Here is a 21,856-nt window from a genome sequence, read left to right on the forward strand (position 1 = left end):
GGAGCAGAGAAACTTAGTCACTTTGATGACAATCTTTCTTGCAAAGTTCCTTTTGATTTCAAAACTTACAGAAGAATGCAGACAGAACAGCTATGTGAAGTGTTGTTACAGCATTAATTTTGCCAATATTATTATACCTGCTGTAGATCTCATGCTAACATCCTTCCACCTTGCTAAACAGTTCAGAAGGCAACTCACCTGCTGATAGAGGATTGTAGACAAGTAGTCAAGTAATAGTTGAAAAGAAGCCAGTTTAGTGGCTTCTCCAGAGATTCTACAGATTCAAAAACATTCCAACCCGCAGAGAAAATTGCAGCTGCCATTAAAGGAGTGTCTCTGCCAGTTTTGCCCAGGTAATTTAAAAGAAGCATGCTACAAACAGAAATGAAAAACAGAAACATATATACTATCAAATTGTTTGCTTCAATTTAAAGCAAATATAACAATCAGCCACCTTTCTGTCTGTTTTTCAATAGTTTCTTGTATCAGCCCTACCGTTGTGCCTAATATTTCTGAAAGGTAGTCAATGTAATCAACATATGACTCATGAAGTTTGCTTTCTCTACTGTCAGAGAGGAACTGAGTGCACTGTGTAGGATGTGGGTAGGAGTGCATTTAGAAATAAATAGAGATACTAGTCTTATTTATATCACTAAAAGGGAGGAAAAGGTCAGAAAAAAGTATCTGACTCATGGAACAGGTATTCCCAAGTTGTAAAATGGTAAAACAAGCTCTTGGTCTTCCCGATCTGATAAATCTGATCAATGTGCCTGACAAATGCAAACTGCCTCTGGCACACCTGCCTCACTATGAAGCTGTCTTTTGGGTTGAAGGTAATTCCTTTACCCCCCTCACACATGAGAGAACACAGCCTTTAACACAAAGTATGTAAAGAATGAAGTGTTGGATAATGAAAAAAAATAGCAAAACAAAATTATGAGCCAAATAAATGGCTTAAGTCTTGCCTTTCTGACCAATTGCAACTTACAGTCTCTACTGCTGATGTATAGTTGAGTTGAAAAAACGGGACAGTTCACCAGAACCTGACCCTTCAAACGTAGAAAAATTAAAATAGCAGGAGGAGAGTAAAAGAAAAATACTAACAGAAAAGCTGTAAGACTTATTTTACTGCCTGAGGCCCCAAAGTTTACAACCAGCATTTTAATACCAAGCCTTTAACTCAAAACATTACAGGTTTTACAACTTAATATAGCTCCCTGGACCACCAACACTCTGTACCTTGGCTTCATCTACAATACTTCAGGAGACAGCAACCTTTAGCAAACACATCATGAACCAGTCTGCCATCACAGAGACTTTATCCCCACGCACTACCTACCAGATCATAGGACAGCAGTGCAAAAGTGAAATGAGTCTTTGGTATTACCAAAGACTTGCCAGTTGGTAGGAACCAGCAGGAATAGAACAGCAAACAGCACTTGGGAATGGGCTCCTGCCATCAGCTCACACAGTTGAACCCAGCAAGGAAAGTCACCTGTGGCACATATAGGAGTCAGGTAGCATATGTTCCCTCTTACCCACAGAAGAGGAGGAACCTGTGAGTCACCAGTTGATATACTGTAAGAACACTGAACCATAAACCAATAACAAAAAAAGTTGTAGTAGGGGAAGAAGCCACTTCTCTAACAGAATTCACAGAATATATGTGGTAGAGAGAAGGTTTAGGAATCTTTATGTTAGAAAACAAAGTCCCTTTCTGAAATAATACATACTGAAGATCAATAGAACAAGTGGGCTTTCATTTACATTTACACCTTTGTGGAGTGAGTGTTTATTTTTCTTCTTAATTGGGCAAATGTGTCCTGTATAGATTAACTGGCTATTCAGGAAATTTTGAAAAGGGATAGATAACAAAAACTATTGTAAGATTAAGACAAGTGGATCATTTTCACAATATGCCCCTGGTGAGATCTCTGCTCCTACTTAATTTTAAACATGCCAGTGCTCCAATTAATTTTGAAGCATGGAAACAGTCCTCATGTGGATGATTAAAGACTCTTCCAGTTTTCTGTACAATTAAGCATATACTTTCTCTTTATGGTTCAGGACATTAGAAACATATTGGAGGAGGAAGGTGGAACATCTTGCCTAAAATCGCCCAGTGGTGGTGGTGCAGTAAAAGCCAGGAACACAACACAGATCCCCTGTGCCATACTAACAGACTTTGCCACTATTTAGGATACCATAACTAGGTTAAGCCAAGGACAGAAATGACACTAAGGGCTGAACTGGTCTTTTGTACCAGTCGCAGAATGGCTAGCTTCTACTGCACCTTCAGCCCTGAAAACCTCGTACTTCACCTACTACACCACAGCCCTCTTAGTTCTGGTGTAATGGTGCACCACACATGAAGCTACCCATGAAGAACTACTATGCTTTAAATCTGTATGTAATCATTGAAACAAGCCTCTACTGCAGATTCTTCTTTGACTTTCACCATTTCCACTGAAACAAGCCTCTACTGCAGATTCTTCTTTGACTTTCACCATTTCCACTGAAACATGTTTTTGCAATACATCGTGTTATTTCGTGTTTTGCACGCAAAAAAGTCTAAGCTGGAGAGAGATAGCATGCCAAGAGAGATAAGAGCCAACAGGCTTGCTAACCTTGCAAAGAAAAGTTTTAAACTAGGTTTGTCAAGGGAGGGAGAGCAAAGCTTGAAGAGAAGCTAAGGCTTGGCAGGCCCTGATGAAGCACCCAAGGGATAGCATAATGGGGGAGGCTCTCATGGGCAGCATGACAGTGGCCCATCTCGTGTGCTAGCACATGCACGAACACACAGCATGGGAAAAAATAGGAGGAATTAGAAATCTGTGCATAGTCACAGAACAAGTTTATTGGATCACAGAGACATGGAGAACTCACAGGCAGACAAGAGTGTGCCATGATGGATGCAAACAGACTTCATTAAAGCCTTGAAGGCAAGAAGGAGGGTTTGCATCTTAGACAAAGAAGCCATTTAAATGCACAGAACTTTTCCCTGGTGCAGGTTATAAGCCAATTCAGAGCTAATAGGTCAAAATCAGATAGGAGGTTAACAAAGGGGATATCATGGTGGATGTCTGCTATAGACCTCCTGATCAAGAGGAGTAATTAGAGAATCCAAGTCTTTGGACAGCTAAAACAAGCTTCATAATCAGCAGGCACAGGGAACTGTAACCATACCAACATCAATTGGAACAACAACACAGCAAGGCACAAGCAGAACAGATTTCTGGAGAGTATTGAGGACAACCTTTTGATACATGATCAATGACCCAAATAGGGAAAATGTTCTATGGATCTTCTACTAACATATAAGGAAGAACCTGTCAGATATGGAAGGGTACAGAACAGTCTTGGTCACTGAGATTATTCAATGGTGGATTTTTAAGATCAAAAGTGAGAGGGGAAGGTAAGCAGCAGAATTATAATACTGGAGAGAGTTGGCTTTAATTTGGTCAGGGATCTGGTTGGCAGGATCCCATGAGATGGCCCTGATGGGCAAAGGTGTCTAGGAGAACTGTTTGACCTTAAGGATAACTGAACATAAAGCACAAGTGTACATTCTGATGTGCAGGAAGTTGAGCAAGAGTGGCAGAAGACCACATGGAGGAACAAAAAACTCCTGACTGAGTTCAAGAAGGAAGTATCCTGAAGGTGGAATGGGGCTGCCTGGGAGAAACAGTCATTGCCCAAGCATGCAAGGATACAGTTAGGACAACTAAAGTTCAGCTGGAGTTGGAACTAGCAAGGGATATGCAGGACAACAAGAAAAAGGCTTCTGCAACAAGAAAGGCTTCTGTTGCAGCCTTTCTTGTACATTGATACAAAGAAAGGCTCAGAACAGACAACATCCACTCCCTTCCCCTCATAATTGAAGCCAGTCATCTCATCATAGAAAGCAATCAGATTGCTCAGGCATGCTTTGTCCTTGGCAAATCCAGTTACCTTCTTATCCTTAATATGCTTGGAACTGGCTTCCAGAGGATCTTCCCAAAGAACTGAGGTTAGGCTGACCAGCTTTTATTCCCTCCTGGGACCACTATTCAACAGAGCAGGGAACCTAGTGACAAAAGATTTGTAAAAGGCCAAGGCTACCTGTCTTCCCTGTTTTTAGTGCTGAGGTCTGTTCTCAGGCCTCTGAGGTCCCTGTCCCTGGCAGAGTATAGGAGAGTGAATTATTACTCATGGTAGAGGAAGATCAAGTTACAGCCCAGTTATGCAAACTGGACATAGATATGTCAATGGGACCAGGTGAGATGCACCAAAGCTCCAGAAGGATGCAGCCAATGTCATTATGAGACTGCTCTCTATGACTTTTGAAAGGTTGCAGCAACTGTGGGATATTCCTGATGCCTGGAAAAAAGGCACCCCTCTACAAGAATGGCAAGGAGGAGGAAATACAGGCTGGTCAGCCTAACCTCAGCACTTTGGGAATATCCCCTGTAAGCCATTTCCAAGCATGTAAAGGTAGAGAAGATGGCTCATAACAGCCGCCATGGATTTACCAAGGTTGAAGACAACCTAATTGCCTTCTATGATGAGCTGACTGCCTTTGTTGGTTAGGGGAAAGGAGTGGATGTTGCTTATTTTGACTTTAGCAAGGCTTGTGACAGTCTTCCGTGGTCTCCATGTAGCCAAACTGGAGGAACATGGTTTGAATAGGTGACCTGCAATGTGAGTGGAAAACTGACTAGACCACTAGGCTCAGAGAGTTGTGATCAGGAACTTGAAGTCCAACAGGGGTGGCTGGACCGGTTACTAGTAGTGTTCCTCATGAGGTCAATATGGGTGCCAACACTGTGTAACGTCTTCATTAACTGGATGATGAGATGGAATGCACCCCAATGAGCCTTGCAGGTCTAATTGTGGGAAGTGGCTGTGAACTGGAAGATAGGGCTGCTATTCTGAGACACCTCAAAAGGCTGGAGAAATGGACTGGCAGAAACCTCATGAAGTTCAACAAAGGCAAATGCAAAGTCCTGCACCTAGAACAGATTAATAACTGGACAGAGAGCAGCTCTGCTGAAAAAGACCTGGGCAAACTGAACATGACTCAGCAATGCACCCTTGCAGCAATGAAGACAACTAAAGGCAATGCTGTGCTTTGTTAGTATGAGCAAAACAAGCAGGTCTAGGGAAGAGTTTATTTCCCTGTATTTGGCACTTACAAGATTGTATCTGGAGTAGCGTGCCAAATTTTGGGCTTCCCAGCAAGACAGATGCTGACATACTGGAAAGATTCATATGTCTTGATACTGAAGACACTGGCAAAATCCCAGCAACATGAATGAAAAAGATGTGCCTAATTTAAAAGGCTTCGAAGTTACTTATTTATTTGATTATCAATAACTAAATTGCTTGAACAAATCTGTATTTACCCCAAAGCTCCTAAAAGTCATTAGTAGATTAATGTCAATATACAGGGCTATATCTGCCCACCCTCCATAAAATTTATCAGAAAGAAGGGAAGTCTCAGTAAGTTACCACTGTGCCTGCAGTATTTCTAATGGAAGTTCTCCTCTCCTATGATTTTCATTAAAGAGGCTGTCTGAATATCTCTCCTAGCTTCTAGCAGTGATTTTTCTAAGCAACTGTGCTATCATTGTCTGTTCTAGCTGTGCTTTCTGGAGTGAAGCCAGGACCCAGCAAGTCTTAATACCACATGCTATGCCAACCCATACTGGTTTCAACAATACTACTTGCTTCTGAGCCAGACAGAGCAGATATCTCCATCTCTTCCAGCTTAACCTACCCACACGCTGCAGAACCCAAACAGAGTGAAGATAAATCTTGTAATTTCCAGACGTTGCTGAGAAACATGGTATGTTAGCTCTAGTTCCTATTTTTTATCCCTCTGCTCCAAAGACAGCTTTCCAAAGATTGTATTGCCCACCTGTTTGGCTGTCAATCTGTCTGACAGTGTTTATTGTCTTTCTCTACCCCCCTCAACTTTTAAATGTCAGCCAATTTTGACCTTCCCTGACACAGAGCTAAGATACTCAAAGATACGAGGTTTCTAAAAGTCCTCTGAATATTGACTGTTAGAGATAGACCCAAGTTAGTTGCAGTTCAGTAAGTAATGCAAGTATAGCAGAGTAATAATTTACAACCAGGCTACAACAGTCTTATTTTATGATCATAGTTAAACTGAGACTTGTGTTGCATAATACCTTACCCTCCCATAGAAACACCGGCTGCCATGAACAGAGCTGAGGGGTGCAAGCTGTGTACGTGATGAATAACGGCCTCTAAATCCTCTGTGTTAGATGCACAGTAAGTCCTTGGTGTCTGTAAGGAGTCAGAGGGAAAAATGCCATCATAAGCTTTTGTATTATCCTTTAAGGACAAAGCAAACTGAACAGTGGATCATTTATATAACAACATAAATTTAGCATTTATTGTGAAGCTGTGCTAAATGGCAAATATAAACCCAGAGCATTTCACAAGGAGGTGGAGGAAGGAGTTATACTTGTTATCATTACAAAATAAAACACGTGACAAATATCCTCAGTATCTGCAACCTTCCGGTCATTAGCTGAAATCTAAACACAGAGCAACGAGCTAAACTAGATAGAACTAGATAGACATGGGTATTTTTAAAATACCCTGAGGAAATGGAAACATATCATAAAGGCTGCAATTTACAGAAAAGAAAGTTATCATGACAATTTTACCAGCTTCACCCATATGCAAATGCAAAAGAAAATATTAGATTTCAAGTTCTGACAGCTAGTATTTAAAAAGTAGCCAATATTTAGATTCTACACCCAATACAAGCAAATAAATAGATAAATAAATTCACCAGTGTCACTTACCTAATTTACTAAAATATTCTATTAACTAAAGCAATGAAACACATATATATATATTACCACTTCTCTATCTACCATCAGTGTCCCTTCAAATCTTGAACTGAGACTTAGAATGACTTCCACTGGCATCAATGGGATTTGGGTAACCCCTTCCCTGCTTTTGAAGGGTAAGCACAGCTTTTGAGCCTCACTTGCACAGACAACTGCTACAGGTCACAATCTGGGGTACTATCTGAAGCAGTATAAGGGAGGTAAGTCCTTTTAGGTACAATAAGTATCACAGTAAAATAAGTTTTTTTCTAATGGTGTTCTCTAGATTTCATCTACAGCAATAGAGTTGCCACTAACGTCTTAGTGACCTTGACTTAACTATAGGTAGTGGCTGGCCTGCCATAATTCAGTATAAACATTAAAACTAAATATAAAAATACTTAATTATGAGTTAATTGAACTTATTTGTTGCCTGAAGCAACAATGTATTTTAAGGGTTGTTTTTTTTAAATTGCTTTCAGTTGAACAGCCTGGATATTTGTGGGCAATTTTAACAAGTTTAATTAGATGAAACTGATTACTTAAAATACATTTAACAAGAATATTGAAATCCTGAAGTCAAAGATAAAAAAAAAAAAGGATAGAAAAGCTAAATCTGGGTAATTAAAACTGAAGATATTCTTAATTTCCATTTATGTTGCATTTCCAGTTCTTGTCCACATGAATCACTCTTCACTGTTTTACACCCTTATTAATTATAAACAGTGTGAATGTGTTTTATTTTAATTAAATTGTCAAGTTCAAAAGTTAAAATAAATTATTTTTGGTAACTAGGGTCTAATGTATTCTAAGTGAAAGTGTACTTGATTAAAAGTTTATAAAACTAGAGAGATATCTTGCATTTTAATTTCAGTTAATTCCTGACACTTTGATGTCTATTTATTTACCCCTTGTATAAAGATATTTTTAAAACACCATCTTAGCTCACATTGACTGTGGTCATTCTAATATTTGATTATTCCATAACAATAATTCACAGTAACTTTCAATAACAAATGAGAACAGCATTTTAAAACTGATTCTTTAAATAGCTCTTATTTGGTGTAAATTTGAATCTATCTTTAAAAAGACTAGGAAAAGAACTACTTGCATGACTGATTTCTACTGTGGTGCTTGACTATGCTTCAAACTCATTAACTAGGGATTTTATATTAAAATGTAGAAACCCCTCTGCAGAATATGTGATAATCTCATCTGGTTTGCTTCACAATAAGATCTTATAAAGCTTAAAGATGTAAATCTGATTACAGTAAAATACACACAATGCATCCAAACAAGAGATCTTTTCTCTTAACAATTCAGAAATTCATCAATAAGGACTTTGTGTGTCACAAAACTGCTTTGTAGATCCATCTCCAAAAGTATGCAGAAAACTACTCTTAACATGGCAATATTTGCATTGAAATGCTTTATCTGATTATGGGAAACATCTGAGCTTTTTAAAGTTTGGAACCAGGGGATTAAAAAATGCAAAACAATACCGAGTATTATGCACATTTATTACAGCTGCAGAACTGTCAACAAAACACATATGAAGAAACAAAGCTTATTCAGCAATATTTCATCATGCCTTGTCCCTAGCTGCAGAAAATGTTTAGCTTCAAGACTTTGCCATTTGTGGAATTGCCAGTTAGTTCTAAGCAAACATAGTATGCCTGTCCCAAATGCAAAAAATGTCTTTTGTAGCTGATTTTGTGTCATAATTGCTGAGAAAAATACAAGAACACATTTAACATCTAGGATATGGCTCCCCATAAAAATCTGGTTCATTAATTCAAAAACACATAATATGGATCAATTTTAATGGCACAACTATTAAAATCTACTTTAAACTCATATTGGCAACTCATAGTGGGAAAGTAATTAAGGCTGCTTATATTTGGATTTGTATGTTAAAACAATGGGATAAAATTGCATTGACTGAACTGAATTTCTTGGATGTGTGCATTTTAGATACCATAGTATTTCTGGAAAGAAAAATGTAAGGATTGTTCATTTTAATGTTACAGATATTAATAATTTAAATTCTTTCCTAAAATGAAATGTTCACAAAAATTGTGTGTTGACCAGTTGACCTCTTTGAGTTTTAAAATAAAAGATGGATATTGGCACATGATTGATCTATTAGATGACTAGATTCTTTTTTCTGCATTTACAACATATGCTGTGAGTTTCTCTCATTTAAATCCAGCTGTACAAATAGACATAAATGATTCCATATATACTGCTTATAAGTGAGAGATGTTTATCTTAGAAGTCATCCTTACCAAAAGATCCTCACCAGCAATTCCCCGATTGTTAAAAACCACGCATCTAAAAATTGAGACAGTAAATTCAATTATACACGTTGTTCACTCCACTAAAAAAGATAACACCAAAAAAATATGAAAATGCATAAAGAAAAATAGGCCAGTTCTATGAATAAGTTCAGCACATAAATATTTACAGTCCTACAGATCCTGAAGTCTGACCTGTGCGGAACAACCTTGAAACCAAAATGGAGTTCACTGAAGTCAGTAGGACTCTATATGAGCTCTGTGATACACCCATCGAGGTCAGATTGCAGAATGAGAGCCCCAGCATTTACCTGAAGATAGTACATGCATCTTGTTCTGCCTGCACTCTGAGCTGGCCAAATACAAGCCATAAGCTCTGCCAGTGCAGGGCTGAGCCTAAAGCAGTGCTCTGAAAGAGAATGTCAGAGATCCATGTATAGACATCCTTCAAAGCTACATAACTGTATTAAATAGCAAGAAATGAGCCAAATCAAAATTATGACAGCTGCATCCAAGTTGCAAGTTCTTGGGGATGGGATGCCTGTGGGAGTTTTCTAGCAGTATTACCATGATTGAAGGATCTACACTTTCTTAAAAAATCTTACTTTTCTATTATTCTTCTACCATCTTATTGTAATAATTCTGTTAAATAATATATACATATTTTACATGGGTTAAGTCATGAAAAATTACTTATTTTGGTATTTTTCCTCAAATGTTGCTGTTTAAAAACAAAATTATAACATTCTGTTGAAATCTGACCTAAAGGTCTCCTTTTTTAATGCTATACCTTCTTTTCTCAGCTGATCAAATGAAGATATTTCTGGAATTCTTTCAGGAATACTTAAAAAATTAATAGTAAGAAGTTGTTGATTTGAGGGCTTTCCTCCTCTGATATTTTTTGCTGGTAAGTTTTAAAGTGATTTTAAAAGTACTTTGAACAGTTAAAGTGCTACTTTACTTGCATAATTTAGTAAAGCAGTTATCCAAATCTCCAAACAGAGATAGCCAGACATGTAGATAAAAGTTCATATATATGTATTTGAAGAACTTATTATAGTCAGTACCAGAAGCCAATCTGCAAAGACAAAATGTAATATTCCAAATACAGATCCTGGAACAATGACAACTTATTTTAAAGCACAGCAGCAGCAATATGAGTACATAAAGGAATCTACTCTCAACTAATCCACTTGTTTTACCCAACTTTGACCAGAAGCCTTAATAACAAAACTAAGTAAAGCAGTGACAATTAAGAGGTGACAAACCTCTTCCTTAACCACCACCAGTAAGAGCAGTCTAGTTCTCCTTTCTGCACTCACAATTTTGAGGCTGCTGAATCAAGCAATTTTGGCATTCAGAAGCTGACCTCCTCTAAGGCCTGCTGCCAGCAGCCCATCCACACAAGTTTTCTTGGAGCTCAACACAAACCCCTTCACTAGAAAGTGTAAAGGTAGCACAAATACTGATATAATTTAAGAAGCAGCAGCAAAGGCCTATGCAGACTTAGCTGTTTTCACTGCAGTCTCTGGGGCACCTCTGTAGATACTAAAACAGCCCTTCCAAATGTACTGCCTGTTATATAATTCTACTATTATTATTACTAATAATACTTTCTTACATAAACTAATGTCTTTAGATTTCATTTGCCTTTGGAAGGCTTCTTACACATATACATATTTATATTTGATCTTACTGGAAGAAGCAAAATACTAGCAATGAAATAAAACAGCACCTATATCCCAGGGTTTCGCTTTGATGGATCATATGAAGAATGTAGGATTCCTTGCTTGTTCCTGTCAGGCCAGGCAGTAACAGGACAGTGGGTCTTGTGCTGGCATCCGGATAATATAAGCTGTCATTATTATCAAACCAATCCAACGAAATCTGTCCTCCATCTGCTGTTTTAATGAGCTCACTGAAAGGCACATTTCAAGACAACACTGATTAGATGGAAAAATACATGCATACTATTAAGAGTACTTACAGTGTACAAATTACCAGGTATGAATTCTGCATTTTTAATTATGATTTAATACTTCAAGTGCCACCTAACTAGGTATGTTTGCATGTTCACCATTCAGGAAGACCCACACCTACAGCTGACATGAGTTAGCACAGTCAATTTGTGGAGTAATTCCTGTTCCCTGTAAATGAAGAGCTGGCCTTTCATGAATTGCTGCTGATGTACTGGAAACTTGTAACTAGTACGATTTTTGGCATGGCCTTCTATTTTATATAGGCTTGTGTACTGCAGATTTCTTTGGATCATCTGAGAATCTTTTGATAGCACACTGGGCAATGTGTTAAACATTTATCACATTTTTTTCTCTTTATCCAAAGAAGCAGCATGTATAATGGCACTTTGTTATGTTTGAAACACACGGAACACAGACACGCACTACTATATCTTTCACCCTGTATCTCCACAAACCTTGCTAGAATGCACTCTTAAACTATGTATCTTAAGAATGCAAAAAATATTATAATATCTCAAGAAGCTAAGCATGCATTAAACAATGACAAGAAGGTTTATTTCTTTTTTTAGAAACATACAACATCTTCCCTCTTCCTGGCAATGAAGATTTTGTACGAGACAGTTGGTGTAGGAACTACCAAAATGTAAGCCTACCTTGCATTTGATTTTTCAATTGAAAGTCTTGATAGCACCTACTTCATATTTTAAAGCTCTTTAGCCTTGTTGGACTCATTAGCTTAGCTTTGCCCTTTTTCAGTAACGGGAAGTAGATGCAATCCTGGTGTGTACTGCCAACACAATCTCAAATGGTGCAAAATAAGCATTGCCCCATGGAACTATGTTTCTTCCCTCGCAAACCTTGAAATAGAGACTATACAAGAAGGGCTAGAAAAAGTGGACATGGCCATACCACTGAAAAGTTTCCTAGTTACTAAAACTAAGGGAAGCTGCTAAATGCTAAATCTATTCTACCATGCAAACAGAGCTGAAACAACTTGTGCTGCATCCAGGTTCCGGCGCATAAAAGTACTTCTCCTTAGGTCTTGTGCCAAATGTCTCATTTGCCAGACTAAGTCTCATTTCTGTGTGAGAGAGATCAGCTGAGGACAAACACTAAATATAAGTTCTTTCCCTTTTAGAATTTAGGCATCAAAGAACACAACATAAACCCCACAGGTGAAAGTTACTCTGAAAATCCCAGAAGTTTTATATATTCGAAACAAGGCTAAATGTGGCCATGCTATGGTTAAGATAGTACCTGTTGGTTGGTTCAATGGACAGATGCAGTGATTGCATGAGCTCTGCAAAATGATGGCATTCAAACACCAGAATGTTTGATATACCAGATGACTGTGCTGCCATTCAGAAAGACCTCAACAGGCTGGAGAAATGGCTTGACAGGAACTTCATGAAGTTCATTGAGGGGAAGTGCAAAGTCCTGCACTTGGGAAGGAACAACCCTATGCACCAGTACAGGCTGGGGGCTGACCGTCTGGAAAGCAGCTTGGCAGGAAAGGACCTGGGGGCCCTGGTGGACACCACACTGAACACGAGCCAGCAATGCTCCCTCGCAGGAAAGGCGGCCAACAGCCTCCTGGGCTGCATTAGGAGGAGCATTGCCAGCAGGTCGAGGGAGGCCATCCTTGCCCTCTATTCAGCACTGGTGAGGTCACACCTGGAATTGTCACCAATATTTCAGTGCTCCAAAACTCTCTGAGCTAAAATAGGGCCATTTGGGAACCTTGACGTTTTAAACCTACTGTATATTGAATCCAGGATAGAGATGGTTCCAAGTCTATGATGGAGTTGTAAAGGCAGGCATAAAGCAAAAAAAATGGGCACAAGCTTGAGCAACGATGGTAGCTGTGACACAATCAGAGTAAGGTAACTGCTGGCTACCAAATCAGTCACTTTCCAGAAGAAAGGCACTTACTTCCTGTACTGTACTTGGGGTCTAGAGGTGATAAAGGGACGCAGGAGTGTCTGCACCCGACCTTCCCAGCACCAAATGGTGGGATAGTAAGTTTCGGTCACAACAGGGCAATATTCCTCGAGAAAGCGGCAGAAACGGTCATTGCTGGCCACCAGCTGGGGTTTCTAGGAAGAGAGACTACAGTCAGGCAAGGGCATTCATATAAAAAACAAACTGACAAAGAAAGAGAGAAAGAAATGAAAGCTTGTTTAAATCCTCTCCCAGTAAACTGGTTTCTTTCATATAATCATTTCAATGCTTTTTCCTGTCATGGTAAAGAGATAAGTAAACAAACCCCAAATGAAATGCCAAAATGCCAAGCTGAAAAGTGAAACGCACTAAACGTAATGGATTCCTTACCTATTCCTAGTAACATGCTATTCTAGCTCTACTTTTACCAGCATTGTATCTTTCACTGACAAATCAAAACCACACAGTCTCACAGTAGGTGAGAAAGGTTTTACTGAATCAATTTTCTTGCACCGCACAGAAATGACGTTTAATCTGTGTAGTTTGACCTGGTACCTTGTAGTGTACCTGCAGTACCTGTTTTAACCTAGTAGGACACTCCGTCTCCCATCTCATACTACGGTACACAACTGCATTGGTTACTCATCTCAATGTTCTGCATGCAGAGATTTTTCTCACAGCTTCTGTTTGTATACCAATCAACATGGAAATCCCTGTATACCAAACATCCCATGTTTTAGCAACCATATTTCTTAAACTTCTCTTTTACACTGACTCTCCAACACATAAGCATTAATAGGACAATAATAGATGATTTGAAGAAAACTGTTACACATACACAGCCGCAGTGGCATGTCCTCCCTCCATTTTTCTCCTCTGACCAAAATCAAGTACGCTTTTCTCAGTGAAGAGGAAGGCTATGTTCTCAGCAGTTCTGTGAAGGACTGTGGCAACACACGTCTTCCACCGTCATAAATCTTTTGATACGCATATTTTCAGGGGCCACTTTAGATCAGATCAGACTCACTGTATCCAAGTAATTTGTGAATGCCTAATCTATCCGTGAAACCAGTACTAACCAGAAGATGTGCAAGACTATCCTAGCCCCCAAAACACTGCGATAGTGGTACGATGGTATCGAAGGCAGACATGAGGGCAGCAAACTACTTTATCGCCTGCCCTGTTAATAAACCAAAGAGGTCGGGTTTTTGTCGTGGAGGGAGGGCTCCTGACCTCCCTTTCCAAACCATCGTCCCCAGCCAAGTTCTCCCCCTAGTACGAACGCATTTCGGGGACGCCTGAGGCCAGAGCCCCTTCCCCTCCCAGGCCGGGCACGAACAGAGAGCTCCCTCAGGCCGGCCGGCCCCCGGGGGGCGGCTGGCGGGCCCCAGCGGAGGAAACGCCTCAGCGGTTCACGGGGAGCCCAACGGCCCCGGCGGGCGCGGGGGGCTGCGCCGCCCGGCCCGGCCCGGCCGCGTGGACGGGCCTATGCGGGGGGCGAGCGGCGTTTCGGCCAGTCGGCACCCCGGAGCGGCACCTCCAGAGCAAGGACGGGGCGTGTGAGGACGAGGCGGGCGCAGCGCCCTACCCCCCGGCCAGCCATGTCAGGTGCCGACGCTCCCCTCGCCAGAAGGGCGCCGGCTGCCTCCGCTAAGGGGGGGTGGGTCGAGGTGACCTTCGCGGGACGGTCCCCGCCAGGACGGTCCCCCCGCGGCGGGACACCTGCGGGACACGCCCGTCCCGCCGCCCTCCCGCTCACCTTGGCGATGCTGCTGAGGTAGTAGCAGGCGTAGGCGACGCCGAAGCCCAGCACCAGGGACAAGCCCACGCCGGAGCCGAAAAGCCCCACGCGGACCTGGCTCTCCAGGTAGAGGGAGATCTCTCTGGTCAGCACCTCCCAGTCCATCGTACACGCGGGGCGGCCGCGCAGCGCACCCCGGCGCGGAGGGAGGAGGAAGAGGAGAAGGAGGAGCTGCCGCCCGCCTGCCGCTGCCCGCTGACCGCTCCGCGCTACAGCGCCTCCGGCGGCATCCCCGCACCGCCCCCGGACCGCCCCCGCCCCGGCCGCCGAGGCCTGCGGGGCGCGGGCGGGGGCCCGAGGCCGGGGCCGGCTTGGAGGGGCCGGGACCGGGACCGGGACCGGGACCTGGACCGGGCTCGGCGCGGAGAGGCGGGCTGCGGGCGGGCCAGCCGCCTCCCGTAAGCGGGCCGCTGGGCTGGGCCGGGCCGGGCCGAGCCGCGGCGGCCACAGCCTGGCCCGCAGGCGGGGAAACCCTGAGGGAAGCGGCGGGGCGCGGCCCTGGGCGGCGTGGGGCACCTCGGCCGGCCGGCAGAGCCGGCTTCTCCACCGCGCGGCCGCCGACATCGCCCGCCTCACGGCAGGTGCCTTCCTAGGGCGCCTTCGGTGTCACCTTACCCCTGCGCTTTCCCTCGGGCAGGGCGTGTGGGGTCAGACAGGAAAGGGACCGGTCCAAAACCGTGAGGAGCAGCTGATGCAGGCGTGTGGAAACTCAGTCACTCCTGGACAGGCAGCGTGTCCCCTTCCCAAACACTCTTACCTGTACAGGACACAAGTCCTGCATCGCAGAGGAGGAGGAAGGGACGCCGGGGCTTCCAGGTGCAGCACTGGTTAATCGGTAATTTCTGTCTAAATATTTTAAGCGAGACTGAAGCATGCAACTGCTTTTCCACTTCTCACTGTTGTTACAAGGCGTTAGCGGGGATCAGAGAGGAGCAGATGTGTTCTCTTAACTCCCAAGAGAAATTCTGCCCGCTCCCTTTTCAGCGGTGTGGATTGTTGCATGGAGGCCCTCGTGTGGTTGCCAACTCAGACGCCTCCCCTTTCAGCTTCAGAAAAGGCGCACAGTATCTTTCCTTGGCAAAGTCCTAGCAGCGCAGCTGATAACACAAAGATCCTGGAGCTGAGTGTCTGCTATTTGAGATGTGTGCATGCACCACAGGACACAGAAGTACTTTCCTTCTCCTTATTTTATGCCTCAGCTCCATGAGCTGTTGAGAGAAGACAGACTGCTTGGTGAGAATCTTCACTTCTTACCCTATCCCTGTTTTCTTGCTATATCTGAATTTTAAAATGTAATTGAACTGGGACCATGACGAAAAAAAAAAAAAAGGAATATAAGAGCAGAAAATGAGATGTGGCCTATTTCAATTGCTTCTCCTTACTCGGACAAATCTTACCAGAGAGATTCTTCTCTGACATAAAGCATCTGGGCCCAACTTTTTCCTGTTCACCATGAAATAGCGGTGGCAAGCTCTTGGATGTTGGGCCACAGCTTAACTTAGAAAATACTGAAAGGGACTTTAGCTTTCTACACTGTAAAGAAAAGTGCTACCATGTTCATATTCTGTGGTCAAACACTTTGCTTTCATGCAGCAATGGTGGATTCCAGGCCTGCTTTGACAACTATCATGAAAACCCATCATAACATCTAAAGACTTTGCAATCAGATGGTTGTTTCTGATTGCATTGCTAATTTGGATGTGGGATTTGGAAATGTCAAGCACGTTTTACCATTCAGTCTGACAAGTGGAAATCTTCTACTCATCACCTTCTTTTTCTTCTCAAGTAAAAGCAGTTTGTACAATTTTAAGAATTTTTCATTAAAGAATCAGAATGATAGAAGTATACAAAGTAATTAATTGATATCATATTAAGAAAGGTAAACTAATAAGAGTTATTGCAAGGTTCTGAAGAAATAAAAAAATACGTATTCTTCCTATCCAGTCAGCTGTCCAAAGTTTCCAGAGACACAGGGGCAGAGATATTGCAGCTCTTGAAAAGAGTATGGGTATTAGTAAACAGAGGCTAGGAAGGATCTGGGGTTTTTCTTCTCCCCGCAGCTGTTACAGAAAAAGGAAACTGAATGGGTGGAAAACCTATTGTCATCAACACGGCACTTCCTCTGCTTCTGCTTATGGAGAATGGCCATACCAAGGTCTTGGTCCTCACTTGCTGGGAATGTATGTTGTACATACAGATAAAAGGATTTATCATGAAGGAACACAATCCAGTGTGAACAGCTGGAGTAGATAGCTTAGTTCTGAGAACATGTAGGCTTCATCAACAATGTGAACTTGCGCATCTTTGGAGACACTAATTTGGCTGAATTGAGGACTAGGCTTTAGGATGCAGAGGAACCTGCTACATCTGAAGAAGGAAACTGGTTGTTGCTTGCCACAGACTGTTCTCCTGCATTCAAGTCCTGTGCCCATTAAGCTGAAGAATCCCTGAGCCACCCAAAAACTAAAGAAAAGAAAAACACCAAATGGCTGAGAAAGAAGAGGACACAGAGTGTGTCCATGGGGCTTGAAGGCTTATAAGTGCATTGACACATTTGACCAAAAAGCGGAAGGCATGGCTGTTGATGGTTAGAGAAACCCTTCTGAAGCATACAAAACCAGCAGTTTAATGACTTGATCAACAATCTAGAGAGATTGAATGCACGAAAAAAGATCCAGACATTAAAGGTTGGTGAGGTTTATCTGATCTTTGACCACTACCCTGTGTTGATTACTCATGGGAATATTGACAATGTCAGGCATATATGGCATGCCATAGGCAAACTGAAACAAATTACATGTACTGAGAAGGGCAGAGGGGTTTTTGTTACTGTTTAATCATGTTGCTACAGTGTCAATTGCAATAATGTTAGTAACTTCCTTCTAATTTAAGCAATTCCCATCAGATCCTCCAGTTCCAGTGTTGGGTTTTGGTTTTTTTTAGTCTTTAAAAGGTTATCCTTTCAACACATTTTGGAGAGCTGAAAAAGAAAACACTGTATTCTGCTCGTATTACAACCACTTCCAAGCAATTTAGTGATTGCAAATTGTGTGTGTGAAGAAAACAAGGTGGTCACTATGGTGTTTTGAACCCTGTCCACATTTTTTTTCAGAGAAAGATAGTCCTACATTCCCAGAGAGACTTGCTATTTGCACTATGCTCTCTCCTCTCTAAGTGCTTCATAAAATGATTGCATCAACCCAGTTCTAATGGATTATAGATTAGGCAGAAAGGAAAGGGCACAGGATTGTTGTTATGTATCGTCTCCCAATTTATTTTGCTTAAGCAGTAGATAGTAATTTACAGAAGCAATTGGTTAGTCACAGCTTAATTTACATTTTTAACTAGGAGGCTACACCAGTGCTATGCTGTCTTTATTTTATTTTTTGTTAGGGGAGGTGGTTCTGTGATCATTTGGGGTTTGAGGGGGAGTTAATACATTCTTGCTGATGTTCCAGTGGACAACTGCAAGCTGGTCCTGGCACAGTTGTCTGTAGCCTCACTCTCAGAATTTATTTCAATAGGCGCTGCAGCACCTCTGAGGCGGAGCAAAGTGACTTTTAACTTCAGAGTTTTAAATTCGAGGTTCTGTTTGTTTATATTCTTTTAACATTTGTTTAACTTTAGCATTCACGTAACAAAATGGGAAGAATATCTTTGTGTCAGCCTGACCTATCTTTGGAATACCTAAAAAACTGCAGGTCCATGTATAAAGCATCTGAAAATTTTTCCATCAGTACAGGGAAGAGGGCACTCACTGTTCCTGATATTTGTTATCAGCAGGGGAATAGGAGGAAAAAACTGCGTTTGGAAAATTCAAGTCAGCATTTCTCAAGCCTTCCTCATGCATATTATAGATTTTTTTCTTTCCTTAAAGTGTGAATGAAGTAGGGAATTAATGAACTCAATGTAAATGTTCTATGTTGGACACTCTTCAAATTTCAGAGGAAAAAGCCAGGCTGTGGTTATATTTGTACTCTTGGTGCTCATGAAAAAATCAATGATTGTGGCAGTAGGAAGAGCTGCTTCTGTTCGTGCCTTTCTTAAGCTTTGTTACTCTTACTATTACCTCCATATTCCCATGTATCCATATCTTTTTATTCCATGCTTCTTGTCACTCCCTCATGAAATATTTCTCAGCCCTTTCCAGTGATAATGTTGGAAGGGGCATAGGACTCAGAAGGAATGTTTTGTACCATTTGATTTAACTTTCTTTAGCTATGTTTCCTTCAATTAAAATGTGAGTGTTTCAGTTCAGCAGGTGTAGATTACAAATGCAACCACATAATTTAGTATTGTTTCACTCTGTTTAGGTGGTCGAAGATACCTTCAACAGCTGCTGAGACATGAAGACTGCCCAATATTTGTCTCCCTTGGAATGACTCTTGCAGGATCTAGTCTACATGAAACCACCTCCCTGTGTTTGAATACAGCTGGCAAACTGCTAAATACAAAATCGTGGTTAGGAGAGGATCAGACCGATTTGACTCATCATCATGTTAAATAATGGTGATGAAACTTTGTTTTGTGTCAACTCAAATGTTCACAAAGAGTTAAAATAAAGGTTAAAATTCTCTGATATATAGCAGAGTATAATTCTCAGAAATGTGAATTAACCTAAGATTGATTATTTTATTCAGAAACCAAAGGTGACAATCCATGGAATGCTGAAAACTGAGAATATGAGACAGTACAATATAAAATAAATTGAAAGTAAGCAAATATACTAAGGACATTTCTCTTAATCTTTTTTTTTTTTTTTTTCATTAAAAATGTTAACAGAAGCTGCTCCAGAACTTGGAGGATTTTCGTAACAGTACAGTAGAGCTGGATGTTGAATCTAGGTTAAATTTCCTCCTGGCTCCAAGGAATCTTTATTGTAGCTTAAAGTGAAACATTCTCATTTTTATTTACCTATTTTCATTCCTTTATAAACACGTCAAAGTGGATAAAAATTTGCATCTTTATTTACAACCAAACAACTTCCATATACATTTGGTAAACTCTTGTTCTACCTACATCAACAGTATGGCTCCAGCTGAATTCAGCAGTCAGAAATATGTCCAATGAATCCTTTTCCTTTAGGCAATTTCTTAGATTTTCTTTAGCATTTTAACAGTGAAAATTATTTATAAGCATTAGACACAATCTTAAATGAGATGTATATTAAAAATGTTTACTTTATGCAAAGCATTTAGCCTTGTTCAGCAACAGATTTTTTTTTTTTTTTGAAATTTTCTGTTTTTGATAATACAGATTTCAACAAGTCTATTAGAGTACTGGAAAGCTTACTTCTTAGAATTTAGGTTTACATAATGTTGTGACTGGGACTATTTTCTTATGACAAAACATACAATGTTTAGATTCTGCTTGACTTAATGTTTGTTACTATTTTAGCAGATTATTAAAATTAAACATAGATATTATTCAGTGCTTAAGTCATCTTTCAGGCATTACTTAGCGCATATTGAGTGCCTTTGTAATACAAGAAAGACATGTACTTGACTGTAAGCAGAAGATTAGTCCCATTGATTGCAACAAAAATTATCATGTACATAAATTAGGAACATTCTTAAAATATCTTGATGACCCATGGAGACAGTTTATTCTCCTATCAGTCTAAAGATATGACCTAGCTGGTTCTGACTACATATGAGAATTTCAAGTAAGTATATTTTCTTTACAATCTTTACAATCAGGAAATCTAATACCAGGAAGAAATTAATTCGTCCTTCCAATGCATCAACTAATTTAAAAATCATCTATTAATAAAACACCAATATGTGGCTAAACATTTGGAAATATCATGTAACTATACATTTTTTAACCCTTTGAGATTTGCTGAAGTAGGAGAATTTGTATAGATGTGCAAATGCAAGTACATGGTATTGTAGTGTGTATACCCTGGATTGCTGCAGAATTTTTACTTATTTTGTCTTTGAATATTTAAAACTTCAAGCTTAATTTCACAGGTATGTTGTTTTCTCTCCACTTAAAATAGTTCAGCTTATTAAAACTTGAAACTTTAACCAATGGAGAAGATTCCATGATATTCCTGCTTGGAAAAGATAACCTATTATTCTTTATCCTAAAATACTTTTTTCAACATGTTGAAGTTTTTAGCCAGATACAGAAAAAAAATCCTTCTTTTTAGCAGATCTCTGTGGAATTAGTTTTGTTTCACAGCAGGAAAATGAAGTGATGTATTTATAATCTATTCTCTGCTCAGCTGTTTTTCTTTCCTAGAAACAAAGTAGCAGATAGAACTCCTTAGGGAAAGAAAGAGCAGCATGGACACTGTGGGTTAATATATGTTTTCTAATTAACAGTTTCATAGAGGATGCCAGTAGCATAGTAAAAACCAAACCCACTAAAGCAATTTGCTATGTTGCATGACAGCTTGCTCACTATCTGGCATTAAAAAATATTTTAATCTGCAGAAACTAGGAAAAAATCAATGCCAATTATTCATGACATTTCGGAAAACTGAGGAAGAAATTAGATTGTGTTATGGATAATGAATCTGGTAAATAAATCAGTGGAAAGAGTGCAACAAGTTAACAGGATAGGTGTGTTTTAGCATTAATGGGAGATGGTACGTGGCCACGGGATGGCAGCAGAGGCTGAGGAATTACGGTTTTTTCACCACATTAAACTACGGATGAACAGGATATGCCCTAAAGTAGCTAACTGGTTCATAAGGTTCGAGAAAATATACATTATGTATATTTTCACTTAAAAAGATGTGGCATGTTGATCAGACCAGAAGTTTCTGCGGAGAGTGATTACATACTTTTCATTTATTTTTTTAAATTACATTTGGGGCAATTTTTTGTCAGTAAAACAGTAGTTTTAATCTCATTTGCATATATTTCCATCATTCTTCCTCAGTTAGTTGAGTTAGTTCCACCCAGAAGAGTAGGCATATTTCGTTAAAACCAAGGCAGTTGCTTACTTTTTCCTAATTCCTTTTCCTAATGCTTTTGTCCT

General features: G+C 40.5%; 1 protein-coding gene and 1 long non-coding RNA gene across 4 annotated transcripts in view; one reads left to right on the forward strand and one right to left on the reverse strand.

Moving 5' to 3' along the window:
• ABHD3 (abhydrolase domain containing 3, phospholipase) overlaps positions 1-15,445 on the reverse strand; it is a 27,994-nt gene extending 12,549 nt beyond the window's left edge. For 2 of the 3 annotated variants that reach the window (XM_075023108.1, XM_075023107.1), the window contains exons 1-6: positions 14,825-15,445; positions 13,057-13,220; positions 10,881-11,063; positions 9,137-9,182; positions 6,182-6,294; positions 199-372 (exon numbers count right to left, since the gene is read on the reverse strand). In XM_075023108.1, coding sequence (XP_074879209.1) covers positions 199-372; positions 6,182-6,294; positions 9,137-9,182; positions 10,881-11,063; positions 13,057-13,220; positions 14,825-15,430 — 1,286 coding nt within the window. In that variant the 5' untranslated portion in view covers positions 15,431-15,445. The remainder of the gene's footprint in view (positions 1-198; positions 373-6,181; positions 6,295-9,136; positions 9,183-10,880; positions 11,064-13,056; positions 13,221-14,824) is intronic. The other variant, XM_075023109.1, reaches the window with a different exon arrangement.
• LOC142028983 (uncharacterized) lies at positions 15,135-20,955 on the forward strand. Its single transcript, XR_012649766.1, has 3 exons — positions 15,135-15,264; positions 15,504-15,701; positions 19,180-20,955. It is a non-coding gene; the product is annotated as an uncharacterized LOC142028983 (long non-coding RNA).
• The last annotated feature ends 901 nt before the right edge of the window (positions 20,956-21,856 follow it).

This window comes from Buteo buteo, chromosome 3 (genome assembly GCF_964188355.1).
Source record: "Buteo buteo chromosome 3, bButBut1.hap1.1, whole genome shotgun sequence".
NCBI lineage: Eukaryota > Metazoa > Chordata > Aves > Accipitriformes > Accipitridae > Buteo > Buteo buteo.